The sequence below is a fragment of the Gobius niger genome (genome assembly GCF_951799975.1).
Source record: "Gobius niger genome assembly, chromosome: 7".
Taxonomy (NCBI): Eukaryota; Metazoa; Chordata; class Actinopteri; order Gobiiformes; family Gobiidae; genus Gobius; species Gobius niger.
The window spans coordinates 36071688-36086431 of record NC_136858.1 but is presented as its reverse complement, the minus strand read 5'-3'; the positions used below and the strand labels follow the sequence as shown (position 1 = coordinate 36086431).

Here is a 14744-nt window from a genome sequence, read left to right as displayed (position 1 = left end):
TTATGTTTAAAGCTATAATACTTACTGAAAGTCTATTCCGTTTACATTTAAGCAGGTCTTGATGGAGGTTTTAGTGTTTACTCAACAGCACAGATAAAGAATGTCTCAAAGTATTGGCATAAAACACTGATTTTAAAGCAGTACTAAGTAACTCTTGCCCCTAGAGGCCGTAAGCGCCACTGCAGGTGTCGTAGCAAGTTGCAAGTTTTTACGTATGAATTGTCTTGGAGAGTAAATACTACGCTGACAGAAAAGGCGAAGGGACAGAGGGATATTGTACTTTCAAATACACAATGGAGATACTTCTTTCACTCAAACTTGGCTGTAAAGACTGTTTAACCTCTGAACTCCCGCCTGAACCGAGAGGAACTTTTTCCTCACGTCATCGGATTTTTTTTCCATCATTTTTTTGTTGGGTGTTAAACTCATTTTTGTCACTCATTTTTTTTGTACTTTGTCACATTTTTGTCATTTTTTCGTCAACTTTTTGTCAATTTTCTGTCATTTTTTCGTCAATTTTTAATCAATTTTCTGTCATTTTTTCGTCAATTTTTAATCAACTTTTCGTCAATTTTCTGTCATTTTTTTCGTCCATTTTTAATCAATTTTTTGTCATTTTTTTGTCATTTTTTATTAAATTTTTTGTCTTTTTTTGTCATTTTTTCGTCAACTTTTAGTCAATTTTCTGTCATTTTTTCGTCATTTTTTAATAATTTTTTTGTCTTTTTTTGTCATTTTTTCGTCAATTTTTAATCAATTTTTTGTCATTTTTTTGTCATCTTTTCGTCAATTTTCTGTCATTTTTTCGTCAATTTTTGTCATTTTTTTGTCATTTTTTCGTCAACTTTTTGTCAATTTTCTGTCATTTTTTAATCAATTTTTAATCATTTTTTTGTCATTTTTATGTCAATGTTTTCTCACTTTCTTGTCACATTTCCATCATTGTTTTCGTCTCAGTTTTGTCGCTATTTTCTCACCTTTTTTCCAGAAGCTTTTGGACTGGGGTAAAGCCAAACTGGAGAAAATGTGCTCGGTTCAGGTGGGAGTTAAGGGGTTAAAGTGGCGTTAACCCACAGTTAGCTTTGCCCGTTAGCCTGTTAGCTTCTTCTTCATGATTCTATTAGTGTGTATTGGTGACTCCGACCCGGTGGCAGTCAAGTTGCAAACATGGTTTTCTGCCCAGAGACACCAGGGGGAGATGAAAGACCCTCCAATCATCCCTTTAACACTTATATCACCCCCACAGGGAGTACGGGAAGGATTCACTCAGGTAAAGTTATTAATTATGGCCTTTGGAATTAATCAAATTGAAGTATTATTTATTTTAGGGGTTGTGTTCTTTGTATTTTCCTCCATTCGAGTTCATTTTGGTGGAGATGTGAGGCCTGTGTGATCATTTCAGACACTTCAAAGACAAAAGCAGTGGATTCATATTGAAGAATGATCTTTTTAAATGAGTTTATGTTTAAGCTTAACTGTGAATAACAAAGTTTGACAGTAAAATGTGCCGCTAAAGTAAAGTGTGATTAATGTCGATTGTTTTTAAACCTTATGCAGTTAATGAATTAATCGAATCCTGATTATGACACAAATCAGATCAATCACATACAAGTTTAACCTCTTACCACCCGCCATTCTGTCCTCTTTGGCTGTTATATAGGGCTGTGTAGCACCTCATTTGAAAGCTAAGACCCACAAAACTGATCTTTTTCCTCGCGTGTTGTGTCACCTTTTGTATGTTTTTTCTTTCTTTTTTTCCTTTTTTGTGGAATTTTTGTCACATTTTTGTCACATTTTTGTCGATTTTTTGTCACATTTTTGTTGAATTTTTGTCACTTTTTTGTTGAATTTTTGTCACATTTTTGTTGAATTTGTGTCACTTTTTTGTTGAATTTTTGTTGAATTTTTGTTGAATTTTTGTCGAATTTTTGTCACATTTTTGTTGAATTTTTGTCACTTTTTTGTTGAATTTTTGTTGAATTTTTGTCACTTTTTTGTTGAATTTTTGTTGAATTTTTGTCACTTTTTGTTGAATTTGTCACATTTTTGTTGAATTTTTGTCACATTTTTGTTGAATTTTTGTCACTTTTTAATCAAATTTTTGTCACATTTTTGTTGAATTTTTGTCTCATTTTTTTTTTAATTTTTGTCTAATTTTTGTCTCATTTTTGTCTCATTTTTTTTTAATTTTTGTCTCATTTTTTTTGAATTTTTGTCTCATTTTTGTCTCATTTTTGTCTCATTTTTGTCACATTTTTGTCACTTTTTTGTTGCGTTTACATCCTTGTTTTCTTCTCATTTTTTGTGGCTATTTTGGCTCTTTTGTCCCAAGCAGCCTTTTGATTAGGGCAAAGCCAAACTGCAGAAAATGTGCTCCGTTCAGGCGGGAGTTAAGAGGTCAAACACTCTGAAAACACTGTCCAGATTCCCAAAAAGACGACACTGTCAGCTCACGTGGACTGTTGCGCATTGTGACGCCGAGACCGTGAACGCAACTCATTCCTCCAAACAACCATTTATTATCATTCCATCTCAAAACACTTGGTACAGATTGTCCTACGTCTTTGTCTGGAAATGTGTTAAAAGTGAGTTCTCGAGAGGAGAAAAAAGCTGCTGATTGCCGGTAAAAAATAAAACTTTTGCAACAGTGACGTGTAAAAACAACAACTTTTACAAAAAAAAACAACAACACAACAATACGCGATGTTGAAAAGTCAGTCGTGTTTTGCGCCTCCGTTGATATTTCTCTCATTATTTGCTTATATATTACATTCCAATGCGCTCGCTCGACACGCCCTTCGACAATGGCAAGAAAGGGGCGAAAAACAATCTGCGAAATAAAGATTATAAAACAATCATTTACCCTCTGGCTCCGCCCCCTTGTGGAAGTGCACGGACGCGCCCCTCCGTTTGAGAATGATCAGTTCAGGATTTGTCCGGAGATGGGTCGGTCTTGGCACATCTTCGTGGCGGAGAGACCCGGGGTTTTAGGGAGGGTGGGGGGGGGGCACCGGGGGGGGGGCAGAGAAGTGTCCCGGCCTAGGCCTCCTCCTGCTCGGGGAAGTTGAGGATCCTGCGATGGGCTTGTCTCAGATACTGCTGCTGCTTGAAGTAGACTTTGAAGGCGCCTTTAATGGCCACGAAGGCGATGCCCCCCTGTGGAGAGGAAGGAAAGGGCGGGTGAGTTCATGCTGGTAATTAGACCGGGTTTTTGGAGCCGGATCCAATATTTAGAACAGGGTGAAGGTAAAACATAGTAAAGAATAAAATTAGGACGATGTTGCGCGTGTTTAACCCCTTAACTCCAGCCTGAACCGAGCACGTTTTCTCCAGTTTGGCTTTAACCCAATACAAAAACTTCTGGGAAAATGGTGTTAAAATAGCGACAAAACTGAGACGAAAACAAAGATAAAAATGTCACAAAAAAGCGAGAAAACATTGACAAAAATGTGACAAAATGTAACCAAAAAAATGACAAATGTGATAAAAAAATGTGATAACAAAATTTGACAAAAAAAATGACAAATGTGACAAAAATGTGATAAAAATTGGACAAAAACTGAAAAAAATTTACCAAAAAACTGACAAAAAATTACAAAAAAATTACAAAAATGTGATAAAAATGTGAAAAATGTGATCAAAATTGACAAAAAAAACAGATAAAAATGGGATAAAAAAAATTACTAAAAATGACAAAAAAAATTACAAAAATGTGACAAAAATTTGATAAAAATTTGACCAAAAAAATGTCAAAAAACTGACAAAAAATTACAAAAATGTGATAAAAATGTGATAAAAAACTGACAAAAAAATGACAAAAAAATTACAAAAAATTACAAAAATGTGATACAAATGTGATCAAAATTGACAAAAAAAACTGACAAAAATTACAAAAAAAATTACAAAAATTTGACAAAAATGTGACAAAAATGTGATAAAAATTTGACAAAAAAATGACCAAAAAAAATGAAAATAAAGCTACAAAAATGAGTTAAATACCCAACAAAAAAATGGAAAAAAATCTGATGACGTGAGGAAATCTTCTCTCGGTTCAGGCGGGAGTTAAGAGGTTCAGACTAACACGGGGAGGTAAGAGAGACAAGCCCCTGTTTAATAATGACTTAAAGGCTAAAAGGTTTCAACGGAAAGTTCATGAGCCGCCATTTTCCTTACGGTTACAGGGAGAACTCGGCCGCAATAAGTTCATTCTGCATTTTACAGTCAATGGTTTAACTACATTTCACAAATTCTCACTGTCGACCAGCATAAAATCCCTTTTGTAGTTAACTATTCATACACAGTTCATACAGACAGAAGCAAGTCAAGTTTCTTATGCCAACATTTTAATGTGGCGTGTGTGTATGTGTTCTTGTCCTTAGGGCCTTGTGAGGACCAGTTTCAGTTTTTAACCAACAGAGTGAGGACATTTTGGGTGCTCCTCACCTATTTGAAGGACTGTTTGAAGGTCAAGATGTGGTTTTAGGATTTGTATTAGAATTGGGTTTAGATTAGATTTAGGTTTGGGCTAGGATTAGGATTAGGGTCTGGGTAACACATTATGTCTAAGTGTCCTCACGAAGATAGAAGTACAAGATTGTCTGTATGTGCATGTGTATACGCGTATATATGCATGTGTGTGTTTGTATCACACAGAGGGAAGAGAATTGAAAAAGAAGACGGGAAACTTTTGAGCAATAAAAAAGTGAGTTTAAATAGTATAAAAATGTTGCTATAAGTTAAGTCATAATTCATGGTTTTCTATCATTTAAGTAGAAAATATTAAAACAATTACTCAAAGTGACTTCGGGTTTTACTGTTACTTCGTTTGCATATTGTTTCCTCTGTGTGTTCATCTTTATATTTGTACATTATTTCGCTAAAAATACAGTTCATACTAAAATGAGTGCACTTTATTTGTGTCTCTCTACTTTAGTTCATTAGAATCTCGCCTCGGCCGGAGTTCATAGCAGAACAATTTAACCAACAACGAACCAATTACAACAGGTTAAAACTACAAACACACAGAACACACACGCCCTCCGGTTGCCAGGTTGGAGTTTTTGGGGGTCTTACGCACCAGGATGGTCCTCTGCAGGTTGGAGTTGACGCTGCTGAACATGAGTTTGCCCACGATGGTGGCGATGGTGGGGAAAACCAGCGCCCCACACAGGATCCTGGTGGCAGAGACGTGATCCGCCAAAGGACTGGCCTCGGCCGGGATCCTCGGCACCGGGCACCCGATACCTGCGGGACAGAGGGGCACGGGTTCATTCACTGTCCCATACAGTACCTGCTCATTTAGTTTGGTTTATACAAGTCAACTTTACAGCTTTATATAAATGCCATTTTATTGCCAAAATACTAAAGAAGAAACACAATGGGCAAAGAAATGTTGTTCAATTTCAGCCCAAACTGCAGTGCTCTGTAATGTTCCAATAAACGCTTTTTTGTGATATTTCTTTGACGTATAATATCATTTCACAAGTGGAAAAAATGTCACAAAAATGTCACAAGAAATTGACAAAAAAATGACAAAAATGTGACAAAAATGTGACAAAAAAATGACAAAAATGTGATAAAAAATGTGACAAAAAATGACAAAAATGTGATAAAAAATGTGACAAAAAAATGACAAAAATGGGATTAAAAATTGACAAAAATGTGACAAAAAATGACAAAAATGTGACAAAAAATGACAAAAATGTGATTAAAAAAATTGACAAAAAATGAAAAAATGTGACAAAAAATGTGACAAAAAATGACAAAAATTTGATATAAATGTGACAAAAAAATGACAAAAATGTGACAAAAAATGACAAAAATGTGACAAAAATTTGATATAAATGTGACAAAAAAATGACAAAAATGTGACAAAAAATGACAAAAATGTGACAAAAAAATGACAAAAAAATGACAAAAATGTGGGGGAAAAAATGTGACAAAATTGACAAAAAAAATGAGATTAAAATTATTATTTTTTTAAAATGATAAAAATTTGACAAAAATGTGATAAAAATTTGACAAAAATGTGATAAAAATTTGACAAAAATGTGATAAGTGGAGTAAGAATGCTGCCTTTCAGTCAAGTGACTTTTTGTTGTTATGGCGGCCATTTTGAATACTGAAGTAGAATTCTGCAGTACTACAACATGTAACAATATCTCTACTCCGGGTGAAAATGAAAGACGACTGATCGACTGTGGCATTTTTATGTAATGTATGTGTGTTTTATGTCAAGAAGAAAACAGTTAAAGCACGACAGACGTTTATGTGAAGAAATCAGTGAGTCAGTGTTTAACCCCTTAACTCCCGCCTGAACCGAGCACATTTTCTCCAGTTTGGCTTTACCCCAGTCCAAAAGCTTCTGGAAAAAAGCTGTGAAAATAGCGACAAAACTGAGACAAAAACAATGATGGAAATGTGACAAAAAAGTGACGAAAAATTGATGAAAAAGTTGAAAAAATGTCACAAGAAATTGACACAAAAATTGACAAAAATGTGACAAAAAATTGACAAAAAATGACAAAAATGTGATAAAAATTTGACAAAAAAATGACAAAAATGTGATACAAAATTGACAAAAAAATGACAAAAATGTGATAAAAAATTTGACAAAAAAATGACAAAAATGAGTTGAATACCCAACCAAAAAATGATGGGAAAAAAATCTGATGACGTGAGGAAACAGATCCTCTCGGTTCAGGCGGGAGGTAAGAGGTTAAGCTGCTCAAGACGTTAGCCTGCTACCGGTTAGCATTTATCTCCAACAGCTCAGTTCTGACCTCTCCAAGAGAAAGTCCTGAACCACAAACATCTGGCCTTGGTTACAACATGTGACAGAGGTCAGAGGTCAGAGCTGTTACTGTAGTATTTCCTCAGTGTTCACACACGTGTGTTTATCGTGTTGAAGCCACTGACATTTGGATGAATCAACTGTCAATGGTTGACAGTTGCTAACTGGTAGCATGCTAACGTCTTGAGCAGCTTAACCTCTTAACTCCCGCCTGAACCGAGAGGATCTTTTTCCTCACGTCATCAGATTTTTTTTCCATCATTTTTTTGTTGGGTATTCAACTCATTTGTGTCATTTTTTTGGTCAATTTTTTATCACATTTTTGACATTTTTTTGTCAATTTTTTATCACATTTTTGAAATTTTTTGGTCAATTTCTTGTGACATTTTTGTGACATTTTTTCAACTTTTTCATCAATGTTACGTCACTTTTTTGTCAAAGTTTTCTCACTTTTTTGTCATTTTTTGGTCAAATTTTTGTCATTTTTTTGTCAATTTCTTGTGACGTTTTTGTGACATTTTTGCCACTTTTTCATCAATGTTTTCTCACTTTTTTTGTCACATTTCCATCATTGTTTTCGTCTCAGTTTTGTCTCTATTTTCACAGCTTTTTTCCAGAAGCTTTCGGACTGGGGTAAAGCCAAACTGGAGAAAATGTGCTCGGTTCAGGTGGGAGTTAAGGGGTTGAACACTGACTCACTGGTTTCTTCACATAAACGTCTGTCGTGTTTTAACTGTTTTCTTCTTGAGCAATGATTACGAGTACATGTTGTCTTTCATTTATATCCTGAGTAGAGATATTGTTACATGCTGTAGTACTGCATAATTCTACTTCGGTGTTCAAAATGGCCGCCAGAACTATGTGTGATGTCATTGCCACATTTTAATTTACTTTTGTGCTTTTCAACATATTTCACATAATGCCAGAGACTGATCAGTGAATGCTTAAATGTAAACACTGAACAATCGCCCTCCTGCTGAATCCGTGTGTTCAGATGTTCCAGTGCATTTGTCCGGCTCTTCACATGAGGAGGAGTCGCTGCAGTGAAGCGTCTGACCTGGGAATATACTGTTGAGGATCTGCAGTTTGTTGGAGTACTTCCTCCACAGCCGGAGCACGTAGTCCTCCCAGCGGATCATCTTGCCCAGGATGAGCATGACGGGGATGGTGGGCAGCCCGATGAGCAGGAACAGGGGGTCGGCCCGCTCCATCACGTCCAGACCCTCTTTGTGACCCACCACCTGCACGGGACACAGCAGAACACAGTCCAACACTCGGGCAGTTTCTAACACAACACATCAGATTCATCGAGCTGTTTCCCAAAGCTTTACGCTCGCAAGATCACAGGAATCTCCAACATTGGACTTTTTTCAAGGCAATCATTGGGAATAAAGCGGGAATTAAAACAACTGACAGACAAATATTAACGTATAGCAGGGGTAGGCAACGTCAGGCCCTCCATCACCAAACTCTGGCCCTCGAGATGATTTTGAGAAATATTATGACTCAAATCATAGATAAAATGTCTGTTAAAGTGCTCTAGAAATGTGAAAAATACCTGAAAATGTCTTGGCAGAGCACCCTTTTCGGCCATAATCCTAAAAGAATAATCATCTAAAGGTAGAAATGACTTAAATCTACTTGAATTAAGAGATTAAATCTAAAGTTGGAGTGGATTTGGTCTGGCCTTAAAGCAGATAAAACCTATTCTTGCCAATGGAACAAGCACAAGTTTTTAGTTAATTCAGATTATTTTGGATCATTTCAAGTGTATAATAAAACATTTTTACAGTAAAAAATAATTTGCCTGATTTCCAGTGGGATTTCTATTTGTTTCATTGGCATAAACCGACTCAAATTTAGCATAAAAAAACCTTTATTCAGGTGATTTTCAGTAATTTATCTAATTCAAGATGGAAAGTGATGCTTTACTTCAGTTGCTTCGATTGGAGGGTCCGGCCCTTGGTCTTTTGACGATGAAGAAAACCAGCCCTCCACCGAAGAAACTTTCCTACCCCTGACGTAGAGTATAGAAGTATAAACATTTGATTTGATATACACTGAACCACCAGGGTTTGAAGAGGACAGTGTTTTAGTTTGTCTGATTTTTGAGTCTGATACAAAGAAAAGCTTTTGGAAATGGAGAGACTCGTTCCATGTTTGTCCATCTTTTGTCAAATTTTTCGGCCATTTTTTTTTTTGTATCAATTTTTTGTCATTTTTTTCCACATTTTGTCACATTTTTGTATTTTTTTGGTCATATTTTCTCACATTTCTGTAATTTTTTGGTCATTTTTGGTCAATTTTTATGTGATTTTTTTGTCAAATTTTAATCACTTTTTTGTCATTTTTTCGTCCATTTTTTGTTAATTTCTTGGGACATTTTTGTGACATTTTTGCCACTTTTTCATCCATTTTTCCACGCCCCCTCAGACTAAAAAAAGAAAAGAAAAGAAAAGAAACCCAAAATATATATATATATATATATAAAATTTGCCGTTTTGTCCCACTGCTTATTAGAAAGAGAAATAAGCAGAAAGTAGGTTTAGGAAAGCTGTGTTATGTTTTGCATGTGCATGTTTTATGATTCAAAAACATAACAAATGGGAAGCTAATAGTTCACCAATTGTTTATTCACCAAAAAATGCAAAAGCATCAGCAAACAGTTTTTAATTTTTGAAAATTCTCAAAATTTACAAGCTAAATTTCCAGAAAACGTCCGTAAATGTATTGGTGTGAGTGTTCCCCTCAGAACAGCCCTCACTCAGCAGACCTGCCCCCCCAGGATCAAACACATCTTCTTTGTTCATTTCCCTCCCTCTGACGATAAGGAACGGGACCTGTGCTTTGGGAAACAGCCGAGTTCATCCTGAAGTCAGTTCGATCTGTCCCTGCAGTCGTTTATCTGTGGTCATTTATCTTCCGTCCTACCTGCATGACCGTGACCGCCCCGTAGGTGACGGCGGTCCAGTAAATAGACCCCACCATGATCCCGGCGGCGGCGAAGGGACCGGCCTTTGAGATGAGCCGGTCTGCGAGGTCCAGCACGTACACCACCGGGCCTGTAGGGGGCAGAGGAGGAGCGGCAGGTCAGGATTCACGTAAGATCGAGCGCCTTGGGCTGCAACTAACGATTATTTGGTAATGGATTAAGCTCTAACTCCCACCTGAACCGAGCACTTTTTCTCCAGCTTTACCCCAATCTAAAAGCTTCTGGAAGAAAGGGGTGAAAATAGCAACAAAAGACGAAAACAAGGATGAAAATGTGAAAAAAGTGAGAAAAAACTGACGAAAAAGTGACAAAAATGTACAGAAAAATGACAAAAATGGACAAAAAATGGACAAAAAAGTGAGAAAAATTTGGCGAAAAATTTAGAAAACATTTACGAAAAAGTGACAAAAAATGGACAAAAAAGTGATAAGAATTTGACCAAAAAATGTGAATAAAAGTGACAAAATAAAAATCGAAAAATTTGACGAAAAAGTGACAAAAAAGTCACGAAAATTTGACAAAATTGAGATGACTGCCCAACAAAAAAAGTGATGAAAATTTTTTCTTCCATCATTTTTTCTCACATTTTTGTCATTTTTTTTTAGCAATTTTTTGTCAATTTCTTGTGACATTTTTTGCCAGTTTTTCATCCATTTTTCGTCACTTTTTGGTCAATGTTTGATCACATTTTTGTCATTTTTAATTATTTTTATTTTCATTTTTTTGTCATTTTTTTGTCATTTTTTCGCCGATTTTTTAGCCATTTTTTGTCATGTTTTTGTCACATTTTTGTAATTTTTTCGGCTATTTTTGTCAACTTCTTGTTACATTTTTGTGACATTTTGGCCACTTTTTGGTCACTTTTTGGTCAATGTTTTATCACATTTTAGTCATTTTTATTTTTGGTCAAATTTTGGTCATTTTTTTGCCATTTTTTGTCATGTTTTTTGTCACATTTTTGTCATTTTTTCGTCCATTTTTCGTCACTTTTTCGTCCATTTTTTCTCACTTTTTTTGTCACATTTCCATCATTGTTTCCGTCTCAGTTTTGTCGCTATTTTCTCACCTTTTTTCCAGAAGCTTTTGGACTGGGGTAAAGCCAAACTGGAGAAAATGTGCTCGGTTCAAGTGGGAGTTAAGGGGTTAATATAAACCCATTGATCATGATCACAGGCAGTGTCTCCGCCCGTATCGGTCAAAACTTTCCCCAACTTCACTTTTGAGACGTCTGAGGCTAAAGTCAGAGAAGCTTAAAGTCTGAAGCAGGTCCACAGTGCACTTCAGATTGAATCCATCTCTTTTTGACACAAGAGCGCGACCTATTTATATATATATAAAAAAAACACACACCTCTGCATCCTCCGCTCCTCCACTCAGGGGAAATCATGCAATATTTACTGAAAGAGCCTGCTCCGGTCTGAGTATTTATAGCTCTGAGGGGCGGAGGGAGGTGCAGGGGGCGATGCCGACGGGACACATGGAGACGACACGGAGACGACTCCAGATGGAAATGGCAACAAAAACTTTTAACTCAGTCAGACAGACTTTGGCGAGCTGGTCTGGTCATGGAAGTCGGTATTCATTTTGAAACATTACCAAACCCTAACCCGACAGAGACACGTCACTTTTTAAACCATTTAAATTCGTGTTGAAATCACCGGGAAAAGTTTCAAAACAGTGTTGGTGTTAAATATAGTGGGTACATTTCCGTCTGTCAAATTAGCGATCGATTAGCTATTGTATACCAGATCACTTGTAAAAAAAAAAAAAAAAAAATTTAGATGGCAAAGCTATGTGTGTATGCGGATCTCTGGTCACAATAAAAATAAAAAAGATTTAGTTTACTGCCCACCTCCTTATTGACAAAAAGAAAAAAAAAGGAGTTGAAAAAATTGGGAGAATGGAGTGCTACTCGGATGTAAAAAGTTGTATAAGTTTAGTCTTTTGGGTGCTCTTCAGTGCAGGGATCAGTTTCAGCTAAAAATCAAACAAACTGAGGCACTCCGAAGGTAGAAATATTAAAAAGCCTTTATTTAAACATGGCTAGATAAGGTAAAATTGCCAACGCGTTTCGGCTCTAGGCCTTCCTCAGGGCAAGCTCGAGATGGCTGCCTCTGCACAGCTATAAGCTCACAGCATTGGTCACATGTCACAAGTGGGTTGGTCCAAGGAGGAACTTAAATCTGAGCTCACGACCCTACTCACACATGCTAAAAATGAAAACTGGATCACACAAAATGAACAAGACTTTCTACAATGTAAAACCCCACGTATTCCAACATTCTACATGCTTCCAAAGGTCCATAAGAACTTGGAAAACCCACCAGGGAGACCCATAATTAGTGGAAATGAATCCCTCACTGAGCCTCTATCTAAATATATTGACTTCCACATCAAACCACTTGTCAGTTCCCTGCCATCCTTCATCCAAGATAGCACACAAGTGTTGAATAAACTAAAACTTATGAAAAAGATTGATCAGGGATTTCTTGTAACAATGGATGTGGAATCATTATATTCAAACATTGACCATCAAGATGGAATAGCAGCACTTGAACATTTTCTTAAGAAGAGAGCACCAGAAATGATGCCACCTGCTGGACTTATTGTGGTACTGACAGAATGGACTTTAAAAAATAATGTTTTTCTGTTTCAGAATCAGCTATACAGGCAACAAAAAGGCACTGCGATGGGTGCATGCTTCGCACCTAACTATGCTAACTTGTACATGGGTTTCTGGGAAGAAAAATTTGTGTATTCTGAACTAAATAGATTTCGTGATAACATTTTGTGGTGGGGCCGATATATTGATGACGTGCTTCTATTGTGGTCAGGGTCTGAGCAAGAGCTGCTGGAATTTTATTCTTTTTTAAATAGCACTAATACAAATCTAAAACTCAGCCTAGACTACTCGTCCACAGAAATTAACTTTCTTGATTTAAAATTTTTGAAAGACCCTGAAGGAAATCTACACAGCACAATCTTTCGGAAATCCTCTGACCGGAATACTATCTTAAAAGCTGATAGTTTCCACCCTCCATGGCTACTAGAAAATATTCCTTTTGGTCAGTTCCAACGGCTAAGGCGCATCTGTGACATTGATTCGAATTTTGAAATAAATGCTCAGGATATGAGTCGGAGATTTAAGGAGAGAGGATATTCCAACCATACTGTGTCTTCGGCTTACAACAGAGCTAAAAACTCCAATAGAGAAGACTTACTGATTCAAAAAACAAAACAAAAAGAGAACTCAAACCAAGTGTTTTTTGTGACAGAATACAGTACAGAAGCTAATAAAATTAAACAGATAATCAAACAAAACTGGAGTATTTTAAGAAGTGACAGCACACTGAGAGATGCTCTCCCAGAGACCCCCACTATTAGTTTTAGGAAAGCCCCCACTCTTGGTCATCAACTGGTTCACAGTCATCTTTCACCAATAAAACAAAAGACATGGCTCAGCACTAAAGCTGGTTGCTATAGATGTGGTAACTGTTCTTTTTGTGAAAATATGCAAAGAACTAACATCTTCAAGGATACAACATCAGGTCAGACTTACAACATTAAAAGCATCATCAACTGCAACACTACCTATGTTGTATATAGACTTGAATGTCCCTGCGGTCGATTTTATGTTGGCAGAACAAAACGCAAACTGAAAAACAGACTAGCAGAACATAAACAAGCAATAAGAACTAGCAACCCCCTGTATCCTATGGCCATGCATTATAAAGATGTTCACCATGGGAATTGCAAAAGCCTTAAAATTTGTGGCTTAGAACAAATACAAGAGACTATCAGAGGAGGGGACAGATTAAAAAAGCTCCTTCAAAGGGAATCCTTTTGGATCTATACCCTCAAAGCTATGGAGTACCCTGGCCTCAATGGAGAATTAGATTTGTCTGTATTTTTGTAAAATGTATGGGTTTTGTAATTATTTGCATTTCTCTCTATGGTCTTGTAAAGAACAGAGTATTGTACATATTTTAATGTTTTGTATTCTACAAACCAGGTGACTACGAACACACCCACCTTGGACCAACCCACTTGTGACATGTGACCAATGCTGTGAGCTTATAGCTGTGCAGAGGCAGCCATCTCGAGCTTGCCCTGAGGAAGGCCTAGAGCCGAAACGAGTTGGCAATTTTACCTTATCTAGCCATGTTTAAATGAAGGCTTTTTAATATTTCTACCTTCGGAGTGCCTCAGTTTGTTTGATTTTTAGAAAAAAAAAGGATTCTATGTTTTTATTTCTCATTCCAGTTTAACCTCTTAACGCCCGCCAGAACCGAGAGGATCTTTTTCCTCACGCCTCTCTTTTTTTTTTTTCATCATTTTTTTGTTGGGTATTCAACTCATTTTTTTTTTGTCATTTTTTGTCACATTTTTGTCATTTTTTTGTAAATTTTTTAATCATTTTTTGTAATTTTTTTTGTCAATTTTTAGTAATTTTTTCGTCAATTTTTTTTAATCCAATTTGTCATTTTTTTTTTCGGATTATTGTCATTTTTTGTCATTTTTTTGTCAAAATTTTGTCAATTTTTTTAAATCAATTTTTGTCTTTTTTTGTCACATTTTTTGTAATTTTTTTGTCAATTTTTTGTCAAAATTTTGTAATTTTTTTGTCAATTTTTTATCAAATGTTTGTCTTTTTTTTACATTTTTATCATTTTTTGTCACATTTTTGTCATTTTTTGTCAATTTTTTGGTCAATTTCTTTTTTAAATTATTGTGACATTTTTGCCACTTTCTCATAAATTTTTCATCACTTTTTTGTCAATGTTTTCTCACTTTTTTGTCACATTTCCATCATTGTTTTCGTCTCAGTTTTGTTGCCATTTTCACAGCTTTTTTCCAGAAGCTTTTGGACTGGGGTAAAGCCAAACTGGAGAAAATGCGCTCGGTTCAAGTGGGAGTTAAGGGGTTAAATGTCCTGAATATCGGGACAGTTTCAGACCC

General features: G+C 36.1%; 1 protein-coding gene across 1 annotated transcript in view; it reads right to left on the bottom strand.

The window, feature by feature from the left end:
* Positions 1-2995: 2995 nt before the first annotated feature.
* The window catches only part of marchf5 (membrane-associated ring finger (C3HC4) 5), a 37136-nt gene continuing 25387 nt past the window's right edge, over positions 2996-14744 (bottom strand). Inside the window, exons 3-6 of the mRNA XM_079560612.1 lie at positions 9725-9855; positions 7851-8034; positions 5078-5244; positions 2996-3156 (exon numbers count right to left, since the gene is read on the bottom strand). Of these exons, the coding sequence (XP_079416738.1) occupies positions 3040-3156; positions 5078-5244; positions 7851-8034; positions 9725-9855 (599 nt within the window). The 3' untranslated portion in view covers positions 2996-3039. The remainder of the gene's footprint in view (positions 3157-5077; positions 5245-7850; positions 8035-9724; positions 9856-14744) is intronic.